The sequence below is a fragment of the Cicer arietinum genome, chromosome 6, assembly GCF_000331145.2.
Source record: "Cicer arietinum cultivar CDC Frontier isolate Library 1 chromosome 6, Cicar.CDCFrontier_v2.0, whole genome shotgun sequence".
NCBI classification, from domain to species: domain Eukaryota; kingdom Viridiplantae; phylum Streptophyta; class Magnoliopsida; order Fabales; family Fabaceae; genus Cicer; species Cicer arietinum.
The window spans coordinates 17,750,781-17,768,387 of record NC_021165.2 but is presented as its reverse complement, the minus strand read 5'-3'; the positions used below and the strand labels follow the sequence as shown (position 1 = coordinate 17,768,387).

General features: G+C 27.4%; 2 protein-coding genes across 3 annotated transcripts; one reads left to right on the top strand and one right to left on the bottom strand.

The window, feature by feature from the left end:
• The first annotated feature begins 4,407 nt into the window (after positions 1–4,407).
• On the top strand, positions 4,408–8,725 carry LOC101496013 (succinate dehydrogenase subunit 6, mitochondrial). Its single transcript, XM_004505236.4, has 4 exons — positions 4,408–4,794; positions 5,070–5,269; positions 7,951–8,053; positions 8,272–8,725. Exons 2-4 carry the CDS (start codon positions 5,084–5,086, stop codon positions 8,421–8,423), a joined length of 441 nt encoding a protein of 146 aa, XP_004505293.1. The 5' UTR covers positions 4,408–4,794; positions 5,070–5,083; the 3' UTR covers positions 8,424–8,725.
• A 4,284-nt stretch (positions 8,726–13,009) lies between these two features.
• Positions 13,010–15,804, bottom strand: LOC101495475 (glucan endo-1,3-beta-glucosidase 14). 2 transcript variants are annotated; one of them, XM_004505234.4, is made up of 3 exons: positions 15,542–15,804; positions 14,352–15,406; positions 13,010–13,427 (listed from the first exon to the last, which is right to left on the bottom strand). In XM_004505234.4, exons 1-3 carry the CDS (start codon positions 15,606–15,608, stop codon positions 13,302–13,304), a joined length of 1,248 nt encoding a protein of 415 aa, XP_004505291.1. In that variant the 5' UTR covers positions 15,609–15,804; the 3' UTR covers positions 13,010–13,301. The 2 variants fall into 2 exon arrangements, with proteins under 2 accessions (XP_004505291.1, XP_004505292.1); XM_004505235.4 differs by having other exon boundaries at positions 13,010–13,674; positions 15,542–15,803.
• Positions 15,805–17,607: the final 1,803 nt, after the last annotated feature.

Below are 17,607 nucleotides of genomic sequence, written 5' to 3'. Positions count from 1 at the left end.
TCTTTCCCAGCCTACAAATTAGTGATATGCGGATCATAAACATGGATGCTTAAATCAGAATGTCAAGAGAGAAAAAAAAACGCATGGTATTGTTTTTTGAATTCATGTATATTTGTTGAATTGAAGTGAACCTGGAGTTGAGAGGCAATGAATTCGAGTACGGTCCATTTGCTCGAGTCGTTCATGGAGGAAAGCGCCAGTGCTGCTGTGCTATATTAGGGAACTATCACGTTAATGTTCAACATTCTGTGACTATGTAGCTCTCTCCACTACGCTCTCTTTCTTTTAAAATTTATACTAATAAAATTAATATAACAAACTTTATATATATAAATAAACTACGTAATATCGAAAGATAAATTAACTGTTATAGATCAGACATATTTTAACACTTTATTTACTAACAAACTTTTATATGTTAACTATTGATATATAATATAGTGTGATACTATTTTTTAATTGTGAATTGTTTTAATTAATATGTATATTTTTCTAGGAGTGACACAATGTTTAAATATAAAAAAATTGATGCATTTTTCAAGAAAAAAGTTTTCGACAAATATGAAAATCGTAAAATGGATATATTTTATTTGAATGAATTGTGTAAAGTTGTAAAAACTTTTGTGAATTGTGTGACTTGTGAAAATTGTATTACATGTGAAAATTGTAAAATTTGTGATAATTGTAATTCTAATTTTTTCAACTTGTCTAATATATATGAATCGTGTGAAATTCTAAAAAAACTATATGACTTTTAAGAACTTCAATTATAATATTTTAGTTAATACTTATCGCTTCTTTCGATATTTTCTGCAATTCTATATGACTTGCAGTATCAAAATATATTCATTAGTTATTATGATTCGATATCAAAATATATTCATAGGGATGATCACTAGTTCACTATGAAGTATATATTCACACTTGTTTTTAGCAAAAATACACTCACACTCAAAGCAAATTCTACTACAATAAATTCAATGAGATTCAAGATTATATCAACATTTGTCAATTTAACTAAAATTTAGAGATATGTGACAAATTTTTTTATTGATTTGATTTTTAACTAATTTTTTTATTGCTCTATTATTTATCAAATTTTATTCGATTGTAATTGATATAATGTTTTTAATATATTATGCATTGATATTGTTTAAACATTATATCCTCCACAAAATAGTCATATTTGTCCTAATTGAAATATATTTTTAAAAATATAGTATATCTTAATTCGACAAAAATTCTACACGTTACTTATTTGTTGTAATTTTAAAATTATCTTTCAATTACAATGATTAATTTACATTGACATAAATATAATTAAAAAAATATAATAAAAATTTGTCTACCTGTGTATAATATGATTTTGTTTATATGTTATGCATTGGTACTGTTCTGAATTATATTCTCCTATATATTTTTTTCATTGAATGATTGAAACGTATAAAGATAATTATATATATATATGTGTGTGTGTAAAAACAAATTTTGATTCAAAGATATTAATTCTAAGATTTTGTATTCTATTTTTAAAATTATTTTGTTGTTGTAATGATTAATATGATATATATATATATATATATATATATATATATGATTCAAAATATATTTTAAATTTATAATTAACAATTATTAAATAAAATACTATTTATCATTTTTCATAATAATTTTTAAAGAATTTATTTTATAAATTATATTTTATTTCAATTGAAAACCACAAAGTTGATAATTAAGTGGCTAATTGTTATGTTTGAAATCTAATTAAAAAATTGATATGTATTTTATTTTTTCACACAATAGAATTAAAAAATCACAAAATGATAGTTGAATTATGTAACAATAAATTATTTTAAAATTGATTAAGAAAAACTGAAATGGAAGTTGTTCTTAAAAATTAACATGGATGGAAATTTCTTACCTAAGAATACAGTTTTCTAAAATTAACATTGTACAATCAAATATGCAATAGAAAATCTCAATTAAAAATATTAATTATTATGATTGTAATTGATTGACTAATTGTGTACACAATATATATATATATATATATATTAATAACCAACAGTTGAAATGTGTACTCATCCAATAATTCATCAATGTCATATGCCATGCTAAATTTAATCATTCGGTCAAACTTCTTCCTTTTATTTAATGTTTACCAATAAAAAAAGACAATTGATAAAAAATAAAAATTATTTGCTCTTCTTTACACAAGAAAAGAATCTTTTTTTACAGTAATTCTTTTATGTTTCTAAAAAACATTCCTTATTTTCTAGTCATTTTTTAAAAATCATCTTTAATGTTAGATTACGTTAACAACGATGTATTCTCGGTATACAAGTCTTCAATTGCAGCCGTCTCTATTAGAGGCTATAACACAATCTGCATATACGAATATTAATTTAGATGGAGAAATCAATTGATGTAGATACATATTTTTTCTGAAATTAAAATTCGTCGCGAGAATGGATTTGGCAGTTGATATTCCTTTTGCATTCGAATCTACTCGACTGGTAATATTATTGTTATTTTTAAATTTTATATACATATATATATTTAATATTTTTTAAAATATTAAAAATTATAATATTCTCTATAAAAAATATGAATGAAGGCAAGTGTGGATATAGACAAGCAAACCCAAGATATAGAAAGAGAAGTACTCTTAAATTTCACATCCGATAAAAAAACGGAAGTTGTTGCAAACTTTCTTCGACTAATTGAGTATGCGAAAGCAAAACCCGCTCCACCCTATTATATATCTAATCTCTCCTTAGTACTAAGACCTCACATGTCTTTTTGATGTTAATAGATGTTTTCCATTATTATTGTATTCAATCGTTTTCACTCACATGTCATAAACAAATTTGTATATATCGTTAGAAAATATTACCTTTATATGTAATTATAAACGAATTTTTAAAAAATTATCGATATCTATACAACTTTTTTAATTTAATAGGTATATTTATTATTTTTCCTAACATATTTTTTATTGTTACTATTAATTTGTCTTCCAATATAAAAATCAAATCTAACGCATTCAAATACAAATGTTATTTTAAAAATATTAATACAATAAATTAATATATCAACTTTTGTTAATAGTCTACACTATTACTTTAACGAAATCTCTATCTTCTACGTGTCACTCTAACGCCAATTCTCTTCTCTCCATCTTTTGTTAATATGTTTATTTCAACTCATTCTAACGGACTCGTATATTTTCAATACAAATTTATTTATTCAAATAAAATTTCCACAAACATCCAAATAGATAATATTTTTATTAAATAATAATAAATAAATAACAACCAGTTATTAATGCAATAATAAATTTTTTTTTATTTCTTACAAGTTTATTACAGGTGTGTTTAATTTTCTTTTATTAAATATCACCCGTACTCAACAAAATTTGCATTTTTTGAGTCAAAGAAAACTAAACCCATCACAAAAAATTCAAATTATACATTTTTTAACGAACGAAAACTGAACTATTACATTTTTTACCAACTATTATGTGATATTTCTAATTTACAATTAATAGTATGTATCGTATACTAAATTAATAAATTCAAATTATACATTTTTTTTACGAAAAACTGAACTATTACATTTTTTTTACCAACTATTACATGATATTTCTAATTTACAATTAATAGCATGTATTATATACTAAATTTATATGTACTGTACTGCATGCTTGCGAAAATCAGGACACATTTATAAATAAAATGAGTTTACGTATGTTTATGAGCAGATTTAGTTTACGTAATTAAAATTAGTTGATAGAATGAATTTTATTTCCGCAAAAATTAATTTCAATCACATAATTTTAATTAAATATTATAAAAAATAAGAAGAAGAACAAGAAGATGAGATGGTGCAAATATGATGTAAATGGAAGCCAATAAAGATGATTGAAGATATTAAAAATAGAAAAATGAAGATAAATGAATATAAGAGAAAATGATGAATATAAGTGTAAGGTATAACATAAAGACAAAAAGAAAAATTATGATTTAAAGAATATAATAAATAAACAACATTATTCTATTTAAAAAAAAATTACAGAATACAGTTAATAAAAATAGAGATGTAGGTAACAACATTAAAATATATTTTAATTATAATAGTGTATTTTAAATAAAGGTAAAATTGGAATAGAATAATTATAACTTATTCTATTTAATTTATTTTTCAAATAATAATAGAATGAAAAATTTATTCATTTCATCATAACATATCCAAACAATATTAATAAAATCACTGTTGTATTTATTCTATTCTATTCCATTTTATTTCACTCTACTCTTATCATTTTAACGTATCCAAATAAAGTCTACAAAATTAATTTAACTATAATTGATGAATCAAAATAGAACCACGGGAATGCAAAAATTAAACGACCAAAACAATCTGAAAAATAAATTAGCGACAAAAAAAGTAATTAAGCCTCAGAAAACCCCACTACTTCTAGCGTGTTCCGTCCCGTAGGCGCCCACTCCGCGACCATGCCGTCGCGGCGGTCTGCTACCGTAGATTGCATCTATCCATCCCCCTCTCTTCCACAGACTCGTCGCATCCGGATTCACAGTGCGAGACACGTGGCAATTCGGCAAAATATTTTCTTTTAATTTCGTCTAATATCCTAGCCGTTAGATTAATCCAACGGTTGCTTCGAGGATCAGTTCACGGAATTCGATTCATTTAATTAGCGATACCTAAACACTAATTCCAGAAAACGACCGTGCTCTCCACTTTTCCTCTTCTTCAGCGTTCTTCTTCCTACTGGTTTGTTTACGCACTCTACTTCTTCGACTTCGAATTTCTATTCTAAATTTAAGCTGTTATCCATCAATCTCATCCATTTCATTTCAAATCAAATAATATAATATAATTTATTTATTTTCTGAAGAATCGATGTATTTATTTCAGTTAGGAGTTCAGATTTTCGCGTTAATGACGAAATCCATCATTTTTTTTTGATTGATTGATTGATTTTAACGTTAGATTTAGTCATCAATATTTTCTACGAATTGAATTTGATTGTTCACTGTTCAATGCAGAGAGAAAACAAGTGATGGCAGGAAACACACAAGATTCGTCATCTCAGTCTTTTTGGGAAGGCTACAAAGAGTTTTGGTGTGACAGGTTTTCCTTTTTGAACAACTATTCCACCTTCATCAAGCGTGATAAACCCCTCACCTCTTGGTCTAACTCTGATGTTGAGGAATTCATCGCTTCTGATCCTCTTCATGGACCCGTCGTAATTATTCTTTCATTTTTCTTTATCTCCATCTTGGTCTTTTTTACGTCGTTTCTGCGTTTTGATTGAGTTATTTTTGTGCCTTTTGCTGTTCTCACTAACTGTTGTTATTGTTGCTTTTGCCTTCGCCAGAAATGAAATGAATTCAATTCCTTCTATGTTTTAATGTCGATTGTTTGCATCATTTCACAAACTTGTACATAATCTTTTATGCTTTGTATAAAAGTTATGTTGTAGTTTTGGATGCTTATGTCGATGTTCTAGGCTATAGTTATTACATGGTTTGATTGGAAGAAAGGCTCTGTCATGTGTGTTTGGTTAGTGTGAGATTTATAGTCTAAGCTGGTTAGGTACTTTGATAGACTCTCTCATGTGTTTGATGTCTTGCTGCCGGGATTGTATTTGCAAGTTTTGAATTACTGTGAGTGTGAATTCAAAGAAACCATGTTTGCTTCTATATCAAAATTATTTTAGATTATATTAGGACGGATTATTTTTGTTTTGACAAACTAATGCTATATTTTCCTTCATGAATTCCAACTTAAGGCAATTTAGGGAATTCCACAAGACCCCTCTTGTTTTGTAGAGTGATATGTAGAAGACATACTGTTTCTACCTTGTATTGTCCAGTGATGCATCGTGCCTTTTTTGTTGTTTTTTGCATATCTATATTGTTGTTCAATTGCAAGATACATTCATTCAAATGTGCTTGGTTAGTTATCGGTTGGAAATTTTACATATGGACTGTGCCTGTTTCTTTAGAATTTAGATCTGTTTCCTAATGTTGGTTAGTATTTGATTTCGAAAAATGGTGTGATTAAAAAGGTATTTGGTATTTCCTCTATCAAAATATATTTCGTTCATGAAGACTGTTGTTTGGCAATATCATTTATGGAGAGTACATCTTCAAAGTGACTCCTTTTCTCGCAAATTGTAAAGTAGAAGACTGTTTGACCTTTACTTCTATGAAAAGTTCATAGGAAGGCTGTGTTGAGTTGTGAGTTGTCACTACTTGTACTTTTATTGATGAAAACATGTTAAATGTAAAACTGTTAAGGCACTTTCTTTTTATCATAATAGAATGGAAAGTGTAATCATAAACATGGCCTTGAACTTTGTCAAAAAAATAATGAGACCAATGAAGGCACAGAAGCATTAAGTATAAGTAGTTTAAGATACATGTTTTCACTTTTCACCATTAAGTTGGAAATTTCAACATTTTATTTAAATTAATCTATCTCGGTTCATTCCCCATGTTTCTGCATCTTGATTAGTTTAGTTGCTCTAAGACTGCACAACATCAAGAGATGAAAACCACCATTTCTTCTTGCATATGGTAGATGTGGTGTCTAAAATGTCTTTGGTAAATCTACTAATATAAATCAACATTCCTTGTTAAAGCTCTTCTGTAAAATGAGATGCTATTGTGTGTAATTTTTTCTTATAATTTATTTGTCAGGTCAGCCATGCTGCCTGCCTCTTCAGTTGGTTTTATATCTTTCATTATTTTTCAGTGTTTTCTGCATGATTAAACTTTGTAAGTCACTGACTTATCAGACAGTCTTTGACGATTTGTTATGTGGAATCATTCACAATAGATGCATGTGGAAGTTTTAGATAGAATGGACTTGTTTGGTTGTCTTTTTTTTAAGGGAAAAACATCTATTTGAAAATTAAAAGGTATGTTCAAAAGAATTACGATGAATATGCAAGTTTGTGAATTTATGGAAAACAAATCAAAATCCTCGAAAGAAATGTGTCACTGCTTTACATAGAAGTTAAAACTAAGAGCTCTTGAAATATTTTCTAAAACAAAGCTGTATCATAGAATAACTTTCCTAAGCTTAAATTAATGGACCACTGTATGAAGCAGAATCAGCGAATTTTGACTTCCTTGGAGATATTTGGATGCTCCAGCAGTAATTTACTCAATTTTCAGTTTGGCGTTAAATTTGATTTTCAAAAGCTTTTTTCTTTCACTATAGAGTTCCTTCCATCATCAGAGCATCTTTTGGACATTATCATGGATGGGTTTCACTGACATACATTACACTTGAAACAGTCTTTCATTTCATCTACTTTGCTTGAATATAAAGGCTAGCATGCATTTCCATCTATCTCTCCATCATTTTGGAAGATGGACTTGATTTACTTGAAACATACAACTTATTGTATTGTATTGTATTGTATTGTATTGTATGCTCTTCAATGTTCATCTCTAATTTAGGAATTTTATTTCTCTTGGTAAATTTGCATTCGATATACTTTTTTTCGCTCTTGCTTAGTTGGATGCCACATGTTTCTAAGGTTTATATCCAGATTTTTAACTTTGCTTGAATATAATGTTGGTTGGTACCTTAAACATCTCGACTCTTTCCAAATGAGAAAAATAAAACAAAATCATAATTTACAACCATAATTTCTGTTTCATATGTGGTTATTCTTTTGGAGCTTAGCCTCTTAATAATTGCAAATGATAGCATAACTAAATTGCTACCCCCTTTTTCTAAATAGCTGTTTGTGGCTATAAAATTTGAAAATATTGTTTACTTCATTCTTTTGTGTTTCCTCTTTTAGAAATATAAATAGCTTGACCATTGCTGATCTTGTGTTTTTACTTTTAATTGAAAATTAACTGTTATCTGATGTGTTGCTTGAGTAACATCCTTTTCCCATTTCAGTTGAGAACTGCTAGAGAAGCAGTGCAATATGGTGTCACAGGAAGTGCTTTGGGAGCGTTATTCACTGCAGGTTTTGCCTGGAAATATTCCAGGAGTTTACATGGTAATCTATTACTTTTCATACTATTGAAACCTTTTACTATGTTTTTGACTATATATAGTGCATGATTATCATATGCAGGCATCATTCTTGCTCTAAAATGTTTTTGACTATATATAGTTTATAATATTTTCTACGGCGAGTTATATGCAGATTTTTGTGAAGCTAGCAGTTTGGACGTATTCCATGTATTTTGTTGTTAATGTTTTACTATTGAGCAGGTGCTGGACTGTCTCTTTTAGCTGGAGGTGTATTTGGGTGGACCTTTGGGCATGAAATCGCAAATCATGCACTTCAACTCTACAGGGTAGACACATTGGCTTCTGAGGCTAAGTTTCTAGAGTGGTGGAAAACGAAGACTGAAGGATATTGAAGCAGTTGGCGTCTGGAACTTAATGCTACATTTGTTATCCTTTCGGAAAAATTAGCAATATTTTCGGTGTTGCCAGTGCGATTCATGTTCGCTGAATAAATAGTTTGTTGTGAAACTATTGGTCAAATTTAGAACTAATGAATAATCGCAAATCAAATTGTGATTGCCATCTTTTCTTCATGTGTTGTGTTGTTCCTTATTGTTGTTCTAAAAGAATTTATGGAACCAATGTAAAATTTTGTTTTTTATGGAGACCTTGTGTGAGAAGGCACATGGTTTGAGAAAAGTTTTTAATTTTTTAATATTATTCTGTTCTTTTATATGAAAATAACGTAAACAAAACTAAAGCTTTTTTTGGATCTATTTTCTTTTAAAATATTACAAAGCAAAATAAATTAAATGACAAATTTTGTAGTTAAAGTGAAAAAAAGTGCCTTTAAACCAAACATATAAATAAATTTAGTGGTTCTACCATCATAGGAAAGGATATAGGAAAGGAGACCCCCAAAAATTAGTGGGACTTCTATACTTTTTGATAATATTATTGTGATTTTTTGGTGTAAACAAAGTATGTTTTGTATGCATCAATTGAGATTAATACCTCAAGACATGTAGGACCACATGGCAAAATTCTCTTATTCTCTTTTTAAGAGTTTTATCGTTGCTGTATTTCTCGGAGCAAGAGTTGAATTCAAGAAATTTGGTTAAGTTGAATTACTCGGCCATGTTATCCAAAACTATAGATGATAAACTGTTTTTTTAAAGAGTTTTAATGCTGATATACTTTGAAAGCTATATTTAAACTCAGGACATGATATCTGTGAATGTGTGCCTCAAATCATAAAGTTAATTATGCTTAAGAGTTGTTATAACTACCTTTAGCCAAGTTAGTTATGACAAGATGGTTATACTTAGTTGAGTAAATGCCTTTAAATACTATAGTTGTAAATGCATTGAAGGAATGTTGTAATAGTGAGAGCTGAACAACTAAGAGAGGTATATGCAATTCATGATTCATAGAAAATCAGAGAGAGAAGATTAAAGGGAGAAAAGAAAGATTGAGAGAAGTCTAGACTAGTATTGATGGTTCATAAACAATGATAGATACTAGGAGATCAATCTTGAGAAGACTTTAATCTTGTAAAGTTCAATCATTAATAGTGGATTAATCTTGTTTGCTTGCCTGTGACGTTTGTCTCATCAATTGAGACCGAACACGTAAATTCTTGGTGTTATTCTTCTCTTATCCTTCTTTATTTTCGTTTACATTTGATTGTGAAAACAGTTTAATCTAAACTGCAGAAAACCAAGATTGATAATCAGTCTTCGTTTTTTGATTTTCTGTTATGTCAAGATCGATCTTCGTTTTCATTTTTTCTCTGGAATTGTTTCTTTTTCTATTTTGTTGGTTAATCTTTGTTGTAGATCCCAATATTGTTTTAACAATATCTTTAATTAAGTTGACTGAGCGCAAATTATCATGTGTAAAAGTTTGAGTTTTATAATAATGAAAATTTCATTGGCGAGTATTTGTTAGCATTTTTTTATTTTAATTTCAATTAAAATAATAATATATTTAACACTAACAACATTTTTTTATGATGAAGAGTGATGGAATTGCTCTAAGTAATTTTAGAGTGATTTTGAACAAAACTATTCCACTTAATAATTTATTATAAATATTAAATTTCACTAATTTACTGTTATTACTGCAATATTATATTAAAGATGAAACAAAAAAATTCATTTAAATTAAAATTTGTAGTAAGAATCTCTTGGCCGATATTTTTTTATATGTTAAAAAAGTTTATTATACATTGATAAGTAAGTTATTTAATGAAATATCATTTTTACTAATATTTTACGAAATATATTTAATAGGTATGTAGTTTGACAATTGAATTGATAAATTTAATGTTTATAACAAAGTGTAGAATAACTCTAATTAATTATATATTCTCTCATTATGTTAGAAAGATTAGTATTATTTTCATGAGAATATATGATGTATAATCAGTGGATGATACTTGGGCCATAGTACCATTATAACTTGAGAGTTAAGGAAATATTGACACATGCAAACCACCGGCTCCTAGTGATCCACGAAACACCTTTCAAAACCATGAATTTTCATTAACAAGTTGAAAAGAAAGATAAAATCTGAAAGGTTTAACACAAGATTTGTATTCTAAGATAAGAAAAGTAAAGAAGAAATAAAAATGCATGCAGTACAATTTGTACAAACTATGTAGGTGTTGTTTCAAAGTTTTAAAGTAATCGACACTAGTTTTCTAATATGCTCATGACAATTTGTTTTCTATTTTCTGATGCTCATGCCATTTTTTTCTTCTATTATTTCATTCATCTATATCGCTGATTGTTAAACATATTAGTTAGTTAATTATATAAGTTAAGTATAATAGTTAATTTATTACTAATTGTTATTCATTGAATATGTAAGTCTTATATATTATTTGATACACTTGAAGAATACTTTTATTATTCAATGTGATTTCAATATACTTTTATCTCATATATGATTTCAATCTAAAACTATAATACCTGTAGATTAAAGTTTTTCACACAAATTAAAAAACTATTGATTGATGTATGTTTGTAACAAAATTCAGCAGGGCCGTGTTGAAGTTTTCGGAGAGTGATTGATTCCATGAAAGGATACACCGAGAATCATCATTTTTCAAGTGTGATGTAATTGAGCATTTTTCAAGTGATTAAATTCTTTACTCACCATTTGATGATACTACTAAGATACACAATTTTAAGATATTCGTCAAAGTTAGCCATTTTTCATAATTTGGATGTGTATTTTATAAGTTATAAATTGTCTATCCAAACGTATCTTTGAGAAGATAATGTTAAATCACAAACAAAAAAAGAACAAAAGATATGACTAGAGTTCCATTAGAATACTGAATCTTGTGAATTCAAGAACTACAAAGAAAGTATATAGTAAAACATAAAATACTAAACTACGATTTCTTAATATAAAAATATAAAAAATCTCATTTGTTAAAATTTTGACCTGTTTGCTTAAATTTTTAAAAAAAGTAATTTTAATTTTATATTTTTAAAAATAGTTTTTATGACAATTTATTTAAAAATAATAAAAGTTGTTTTAGATTTATTTGTCACCAATTAAAAATATAATTTAGATTCAATAACGTATATATATTTATTATTAGAGATTTTAACTTGATAAAAATCACATATTTATAAATAATATATCTTTTAAAAATAATTTTTATGAAGAGCTTCTAAAAATTACTTTTTATTTTAATTATTTTATTATCTAAAAAAATTATAACAAATAGATGAAATACTATAACAGAAAAATAAAATACTATAAAAATCATTTTTTTTTTAATTTTAAATAAACAGACCGATTATCTAACATTTAAAAAGTCCAATAAACTTTTAAATCAATTTTTTATTTGAAATTTTATTTAAAAAAATATTATAACAAAAAAATAAAATACTACAGAAACCATTTTGTTTTAAATTTTAAATAAATAGATCGATTATTTAACATTTAAAAGTCCAATAACATATTATCTAACACATACAACATCCAACATCGGGAGAAGAAACTGCCTTTTTCATTTCACTCATACATTTATTGATGACTAATCTCTTTCAAAGAATATAAAGAGTTTTATGCCATTATTACATTCAGACTAATAATGTTAATATTTTGTAAATAAATTATTTAAAAAAAATTAAGAAACGGTTCTTCTACAACACCTCATTCTTGAATGTTGAAATCCATCAAGAATGGTAATTAGAATTAAAAACTCAATAATTGAAGATGCTCAACTCGGGTTGTGTCATATTAGACTTGTGATAAAAATGATTAAAGGGTCAAAATGCTGCCAAAAGACTTGTCTAGAGAAAGAAATTTCAAGAAGGTTCAATTCCTCAATAGTATATCAACGCTGACACAACAATTCTTAGTGGGATACGCTTCCATATTGCCATTGCCTATGTTTGATTTGATTTGGTAGTGGGATTACAAAAGTTACTCGTGATTTTTCATAAGTTATATTATGTAGCTTTAAAAAAATTTATCAAACATACATTTTGTATTTTTAATTTATGACCTAGGAAAAATTATTATTATTTATTAAGAGGAGGGGTCAGCTTTAGAATTTGAGGGGCTCATGTGCACCAACACGTTGATTAATAAGGCTGATATTTGATTGTCCCCTTTAATTAAATTAAAACAGAAGAAAAAATAGAAAAAATAAATAAAACTTTGAGTAAAAATAAAAATTGATAAAGACACCTTTGGAAAAGGGTAGGCGATGACCATTTGCTGACGGTTATTTGGCCAGTGAATAAAGTAAGATCGTCCTATTGTCTGCTTAAGGATAATAAAAAGAAACAAACAAAGCCTTAACTTTGTGCACTTTAGTCACATTTTCATATAATTATACATTTTTTTTGAACTTTGTACTCACTATAAAATATACTCAAGTTGGAAAGGGGGCAAAAGAGAGAAAGAAGAGTAATATCAGGTAATATATATACTCATATACACACACACAAAATAATTAATGGATTACACGTCCCATAAAGTTGGACTTTTCATAGTATCCAATAATATGAGTTATGAGGTAAACAAGACTAGCCTCATACTTTATCCAAAGCCAACAACTTATTTATTTTTACTATTCTTCATTAGATGAATGAAATTAATTATACAAAATCCAAAATATTAATATACAAAATTACACTCCCTTTTTGACAATTTAATATATTTAAATTTAAATTGTAACATTCTTGTACAACATCTTTTTTCTAATAAAAGAATGAGGTGGCATTTGGTCCTTATCTACTTAAAATAAGGTCAATATAACGTCATTGCCACATGCTTGTTGCTGGAATGTGACTAATGGTAGTGTAAAGTAATAAATTGCTATGTCTCTTTGTAGTACCTCTGATTTTGTTGCCCCATTGATTGTAAAGTGTCTTAGTCTTTGATTTCTGCAAAATAGGGTTACCTTTAATATATAATATCATATTCTTGATAATATACTTTAAGGTGTCTCCTTTTTGCAACTAGAAGGATATAAAAATCCCAACACTTTTTTTTTTTAAAGAAAAAAATAAATATATGTACACATGATTCACTCGTTTTATAATAGTCTTCTCAAATAAAGTCACAAAATGATGAAATCAGCAAATACACAAACATCCAGTAGAACAAGCTTTGACAATCCTTTCGTGCAGCCTGCTTCAAAGTAAATTTTGATTTAAAAATAATAATTAAATTGACATCCATCAAATTATTAATAAATTAATAAAAGTAGCAAGATATAGTCATACTATACTTAAAAAAAACATTTTACTAAAAAATACATAATTAGGATACGACAATCTTTAAATTATTTTATATAATACAAACCCCTTTTTAAAGTTGATTTATACTTCTCAATTCTCACAATGTCTAAAATATGGTTATATTTAAAACAGGGCTATCAAATCAAATCAAGATGCAAATCATGAATTAAGAGACATTTTTTTAAAACAATGAATCAAATTTTATTGTAAGTCATAATAAGATACACGGTCAATAAAAATATGATCTTTTTTAAATAAAAAAAATATGACATAGGCAAAAAAATAATGTATCATGCACAAACTTCAAAATAATTAAAATTAAAATTAAAAATAAATTATAATGACAAATAAAAGTGACTATTTACACTAAATTTAAATTTAAGTGTTCAACATCAACAAACTAATTCCATCAAAAAGAAAGAATCGAAATTTATTTTTATTTCAAAAACCAAAAACACAAGATCATTTATATTTAAATTTCAAGATACAACTCACATGTATATATCCTCATATATGCAAAAAAAAAAAAATTGATTTTACTCAATTTAAAAAAAAAAAATTAATTACCTTTGTCCTAGTGGCAGAGGAGGTAAGAGAAATTGAAGTAGAAGAAGTTGAAGACTTAGCAAAAGCAGAAAGTCCAACATTATAAGTCATACTTTCATCTGGCTCAAATAAACCATAATTCCTTTCTGAGTTTGGTCCATTCTTCATATTTTCATTAAACAATGCAAACAAATATGCTTCCAATCTCATTCTAGGACTCAAAGGTGTCCCTTCATTATCCATTTGTCTCTTCAACAAATTCCTATTATAAATCTCAGCATTCTCCAATGTAGCACCAATTTCATCACTGTCACCTTTTGATGGCCAACCAGTCTCAGAAACTCTTACTTCTATTCCTTTAAAACCCAATTTAGCTATTGCAAATGTAACTGCATCTACCATTGCATAAAGCATGTTATCATAATGTAACATTGTATTTGGATCAACCATTCCTTCATTAGGATTAAATAATACATAGTCTAATGAAATTTTATCAGGGTCATTTTTATATGCAAAATAAGGATAAGCATTGATCCAAAAGGGTGATTTTGTCTTTGACAAGAAGCTTAATAATTGATACATGATCTCAGATATTTCACTTCTGAAACTACCAGCTGAAGGAGGGTAAGATTCTTCAAGTACTTCTAATGAACTAGGTGTTGACACGTGGATTTTTGTGTCTAAGCCTAGTTGAACTAGAGCATTGTAAATGTTAATCACTGCTGGAACAAGATATTGAATAAGGCTTGTGTCTATTTCTGTGAACACTTCATTTCCTACTTGAATTCCTGTGATCTTTGTTTCTGGAAGATATGGTTTTATATGGCTGCTTACCCATTCAAAAGCTTGTTGTGGATCACTTAATTGGTTTAGTATTTGGTTTTCGATCGTTACGATGATTTCGACGTTTGAGTTTGAGAAAGATTGAAGAATTTGCGGATTCGTGTCGTAGATTCTTGTTTTTGTTATCTTTAAGGTGCTGAGGAGTTCAAGGACTTTGTTTGGTGGTGGCAAATTGTTAGCTACTTGTCCATAATTGATTCCAAATGATGCAACTTGAACAAACATAACATTATCTGTGATTACAGATTCAAATATATTTGTTAGAATTATTATGACAAAGCTTACAAAAAGGAAATGCAACTAAGATAAGATATAAAATGCATGGTGAAATGAATATAAGATGAGAAAAAGCAGAACAAACAGGGTACCTGCAAAGATAAATAATGCTAGAAGAATATAATTGATTGTCATTTTTTGAGTAAATCTTGTTGCCATTGTGAGTTGTGAATAGTTCTAATTTTGGAGTGACAAAAATATGGATATATATTTAGAGCTATGCTCTAAAGGGGAATGAATGAATTCCTTTTTTTGTTTGTTTGAAAATTTGGAGGCAGAGGAGAAAAGAAAAAAATTGAGATGAGATTTGTGTATGGTTTGGTTAGTTTGCCTTGGAAGTAAGTAAGGTGTTTGTAAATGGTTTGTGCTTATATTTATAATATTATTGTCTTGGACAAGGTTGTGTCTTTTTAGTCCTTACAAACCACACACCAACCTCCAATTTTCTTATTGACATAAACACCCCCCTCCAATTTTCTTATTGACATAAACACCCCCCTCTTGTCGACTAAGTTACTTTGTTACATCAAAAGTAAAGAAAATTAGTAGTTTGTTAAATATTGGAGGCAGGCCACATCAGACATACTCATTTGGAGAAAACTTGTTTTAATAAATGGTGTTCCATGCAAAAAAAATTGAGATGTATGTCATCAAATATATTGTGAAGTTATTAGAGTTAGATAAAAGAATGAGAAGAGAAATACTAAAATCTTTTGAAAACTATATGGTTATAGTGTAATATAAAAATCTATTTAATATACTCCTCCATTCTTAAATTCTTAAATAGTACAAGACACTTTTAATAACAAAAAATTGTCTCTTTTTATATAGGACAGTTTATAAATTTTTAATTGTAGTAATTTTTTATAGGTTTAATTGCACTTTTGATCGCCCTATTTTAGCTGAATAGCAAAAGTAGTCCTTTCATTTTATTTCTCTTCAGTTTTGATACCTCAAATAGAATTTTTGTCTAAAACTTGATGAAATTTCATTTATTTTGTGTGTGTTTATTTAAGTCACACCATACCTCAAGATTTCGTGGTGCAACAATTGCACCTGAAATCTATGATTATAAATGGTGTGGTGTGACTTGAAAAAATGAAACTTCATAAGTTTTTGACCAAAATTCTGTTTGGAGACCAACACTGTGGAAAAATAAAATTTAGGGGACTACTTTTGCGATTCAGCTAAAATAGAGGGACCAAAACTGTAATGAAACCTTGTTTTCATTGATATAACTATAATTATTTTACATATTTTTCTACGATTAATAATAAATATTATGATGAAAACATTAATTTATTATTTTTCTTAAAGATAAACGAGTAAAAATAATATCAACAAATTTACTATTAGTGTCACTTTTATTAATTTTTGTGATTTTGACAATAATGTCAAAAGTGATTTAACCAATAACCCTTGTTTATAGAAAGGCAATAGACTTAATTATAATTGAAGGAGAAAACTAGTTAGAGTCTTCCTAATGTGAAGGAAGGTAGAGCTGTCTTCTCCAAGCCTTTCGATGGGTTAAGGAGCTTAACTTACTACATCTTATTTTTGAATTAGATTAATATATTATATAAATTTTTATTTATTTTAAAAAAATAATAAATATCACCATAATTAACTCATTCAAATACAAATCTTAAGCAAAACAACAAATTGTGTTACATATATTCATTAGAATGACAACATAGTGATTTACCCTCTATTTTGGATATTACTATAAAAAAAATTGACATGACTGAAACCATGTGTCTCGTACTCTTCTTTATTTGTATTTTTTTAATGATATATTTCCTAAAAAATGAGTGATAGTAACTCTTATTTGGTGTGTGTGATTATTTTGAGTTTATTAAAATTAAAACAGTTAAGTTGGCGGTCAAGGAGGCGTGTAGACCGTAGCTACCTGCCGGCGGAGCTGAATTCTTTTTCTTGACTTGTCCATCGCAGCTTTCAACTAAATTTTCATCCACGTTGGAACTGACTTATATTTTCTTCTTGTTGACAATTTATACAAAAGTTGAATAAACTCCATAATACTTTCAAAATGTAATTTGAAATCCAAATAATTATTTTATATGTAAAAAATAAGATTGACATATTTTTTAATTTCGTCTAATGGATTTTTTGACAACAAAAATGTATAAAATTTGTA

Excerpts from the sequence above, each read along its gene's own strand:
- LOC101496013 (XM_004505236.4), top strand. The coding sequence starts at position 5,084 with ATGGCAGGAAACACACAAGATTCGTCATCTCAGTCTTTTTGGGAAGGC. Across the intron at positions 5,270-7,950 it reads ATCCTCTTCATGGACCCGTC|TTGAGAACTGCTAGAGAAGC; the intron begins GTAATTATTCTT and ends TTCCCATTTCAG. Across the intron at positions 8,054-8,271 it reads ATATTCCAGGAGTTTACATG|GTGCTGGACTGTCTCTTTTA; the intron begins GTAATCTATTAC and ends ACTATTGAGCAG.
- LOC101495475 (XM_004505234.4), bottom strand. The coding sequence starts at position 15,608 with ATGGCAACAAGATTTACTCAAAAAATGACAATCAATTATATTCTTCTA. Across the intron at positions 15,407-15,541 it reads AGCATTATTTATCTTTGCAG|ATAATGTTATGTTTGTTCAA; the intron begins GTACCCTGTTTG and ends CTGTAATCACAG. Across the intron at positions 13,428-14,351 it reads CCTCTGCCACTAGGACAAAG|AAATCAAAGACTAAGACACT; the intron begins GTAATTAATTTT and ends CCTATTTTGCAG.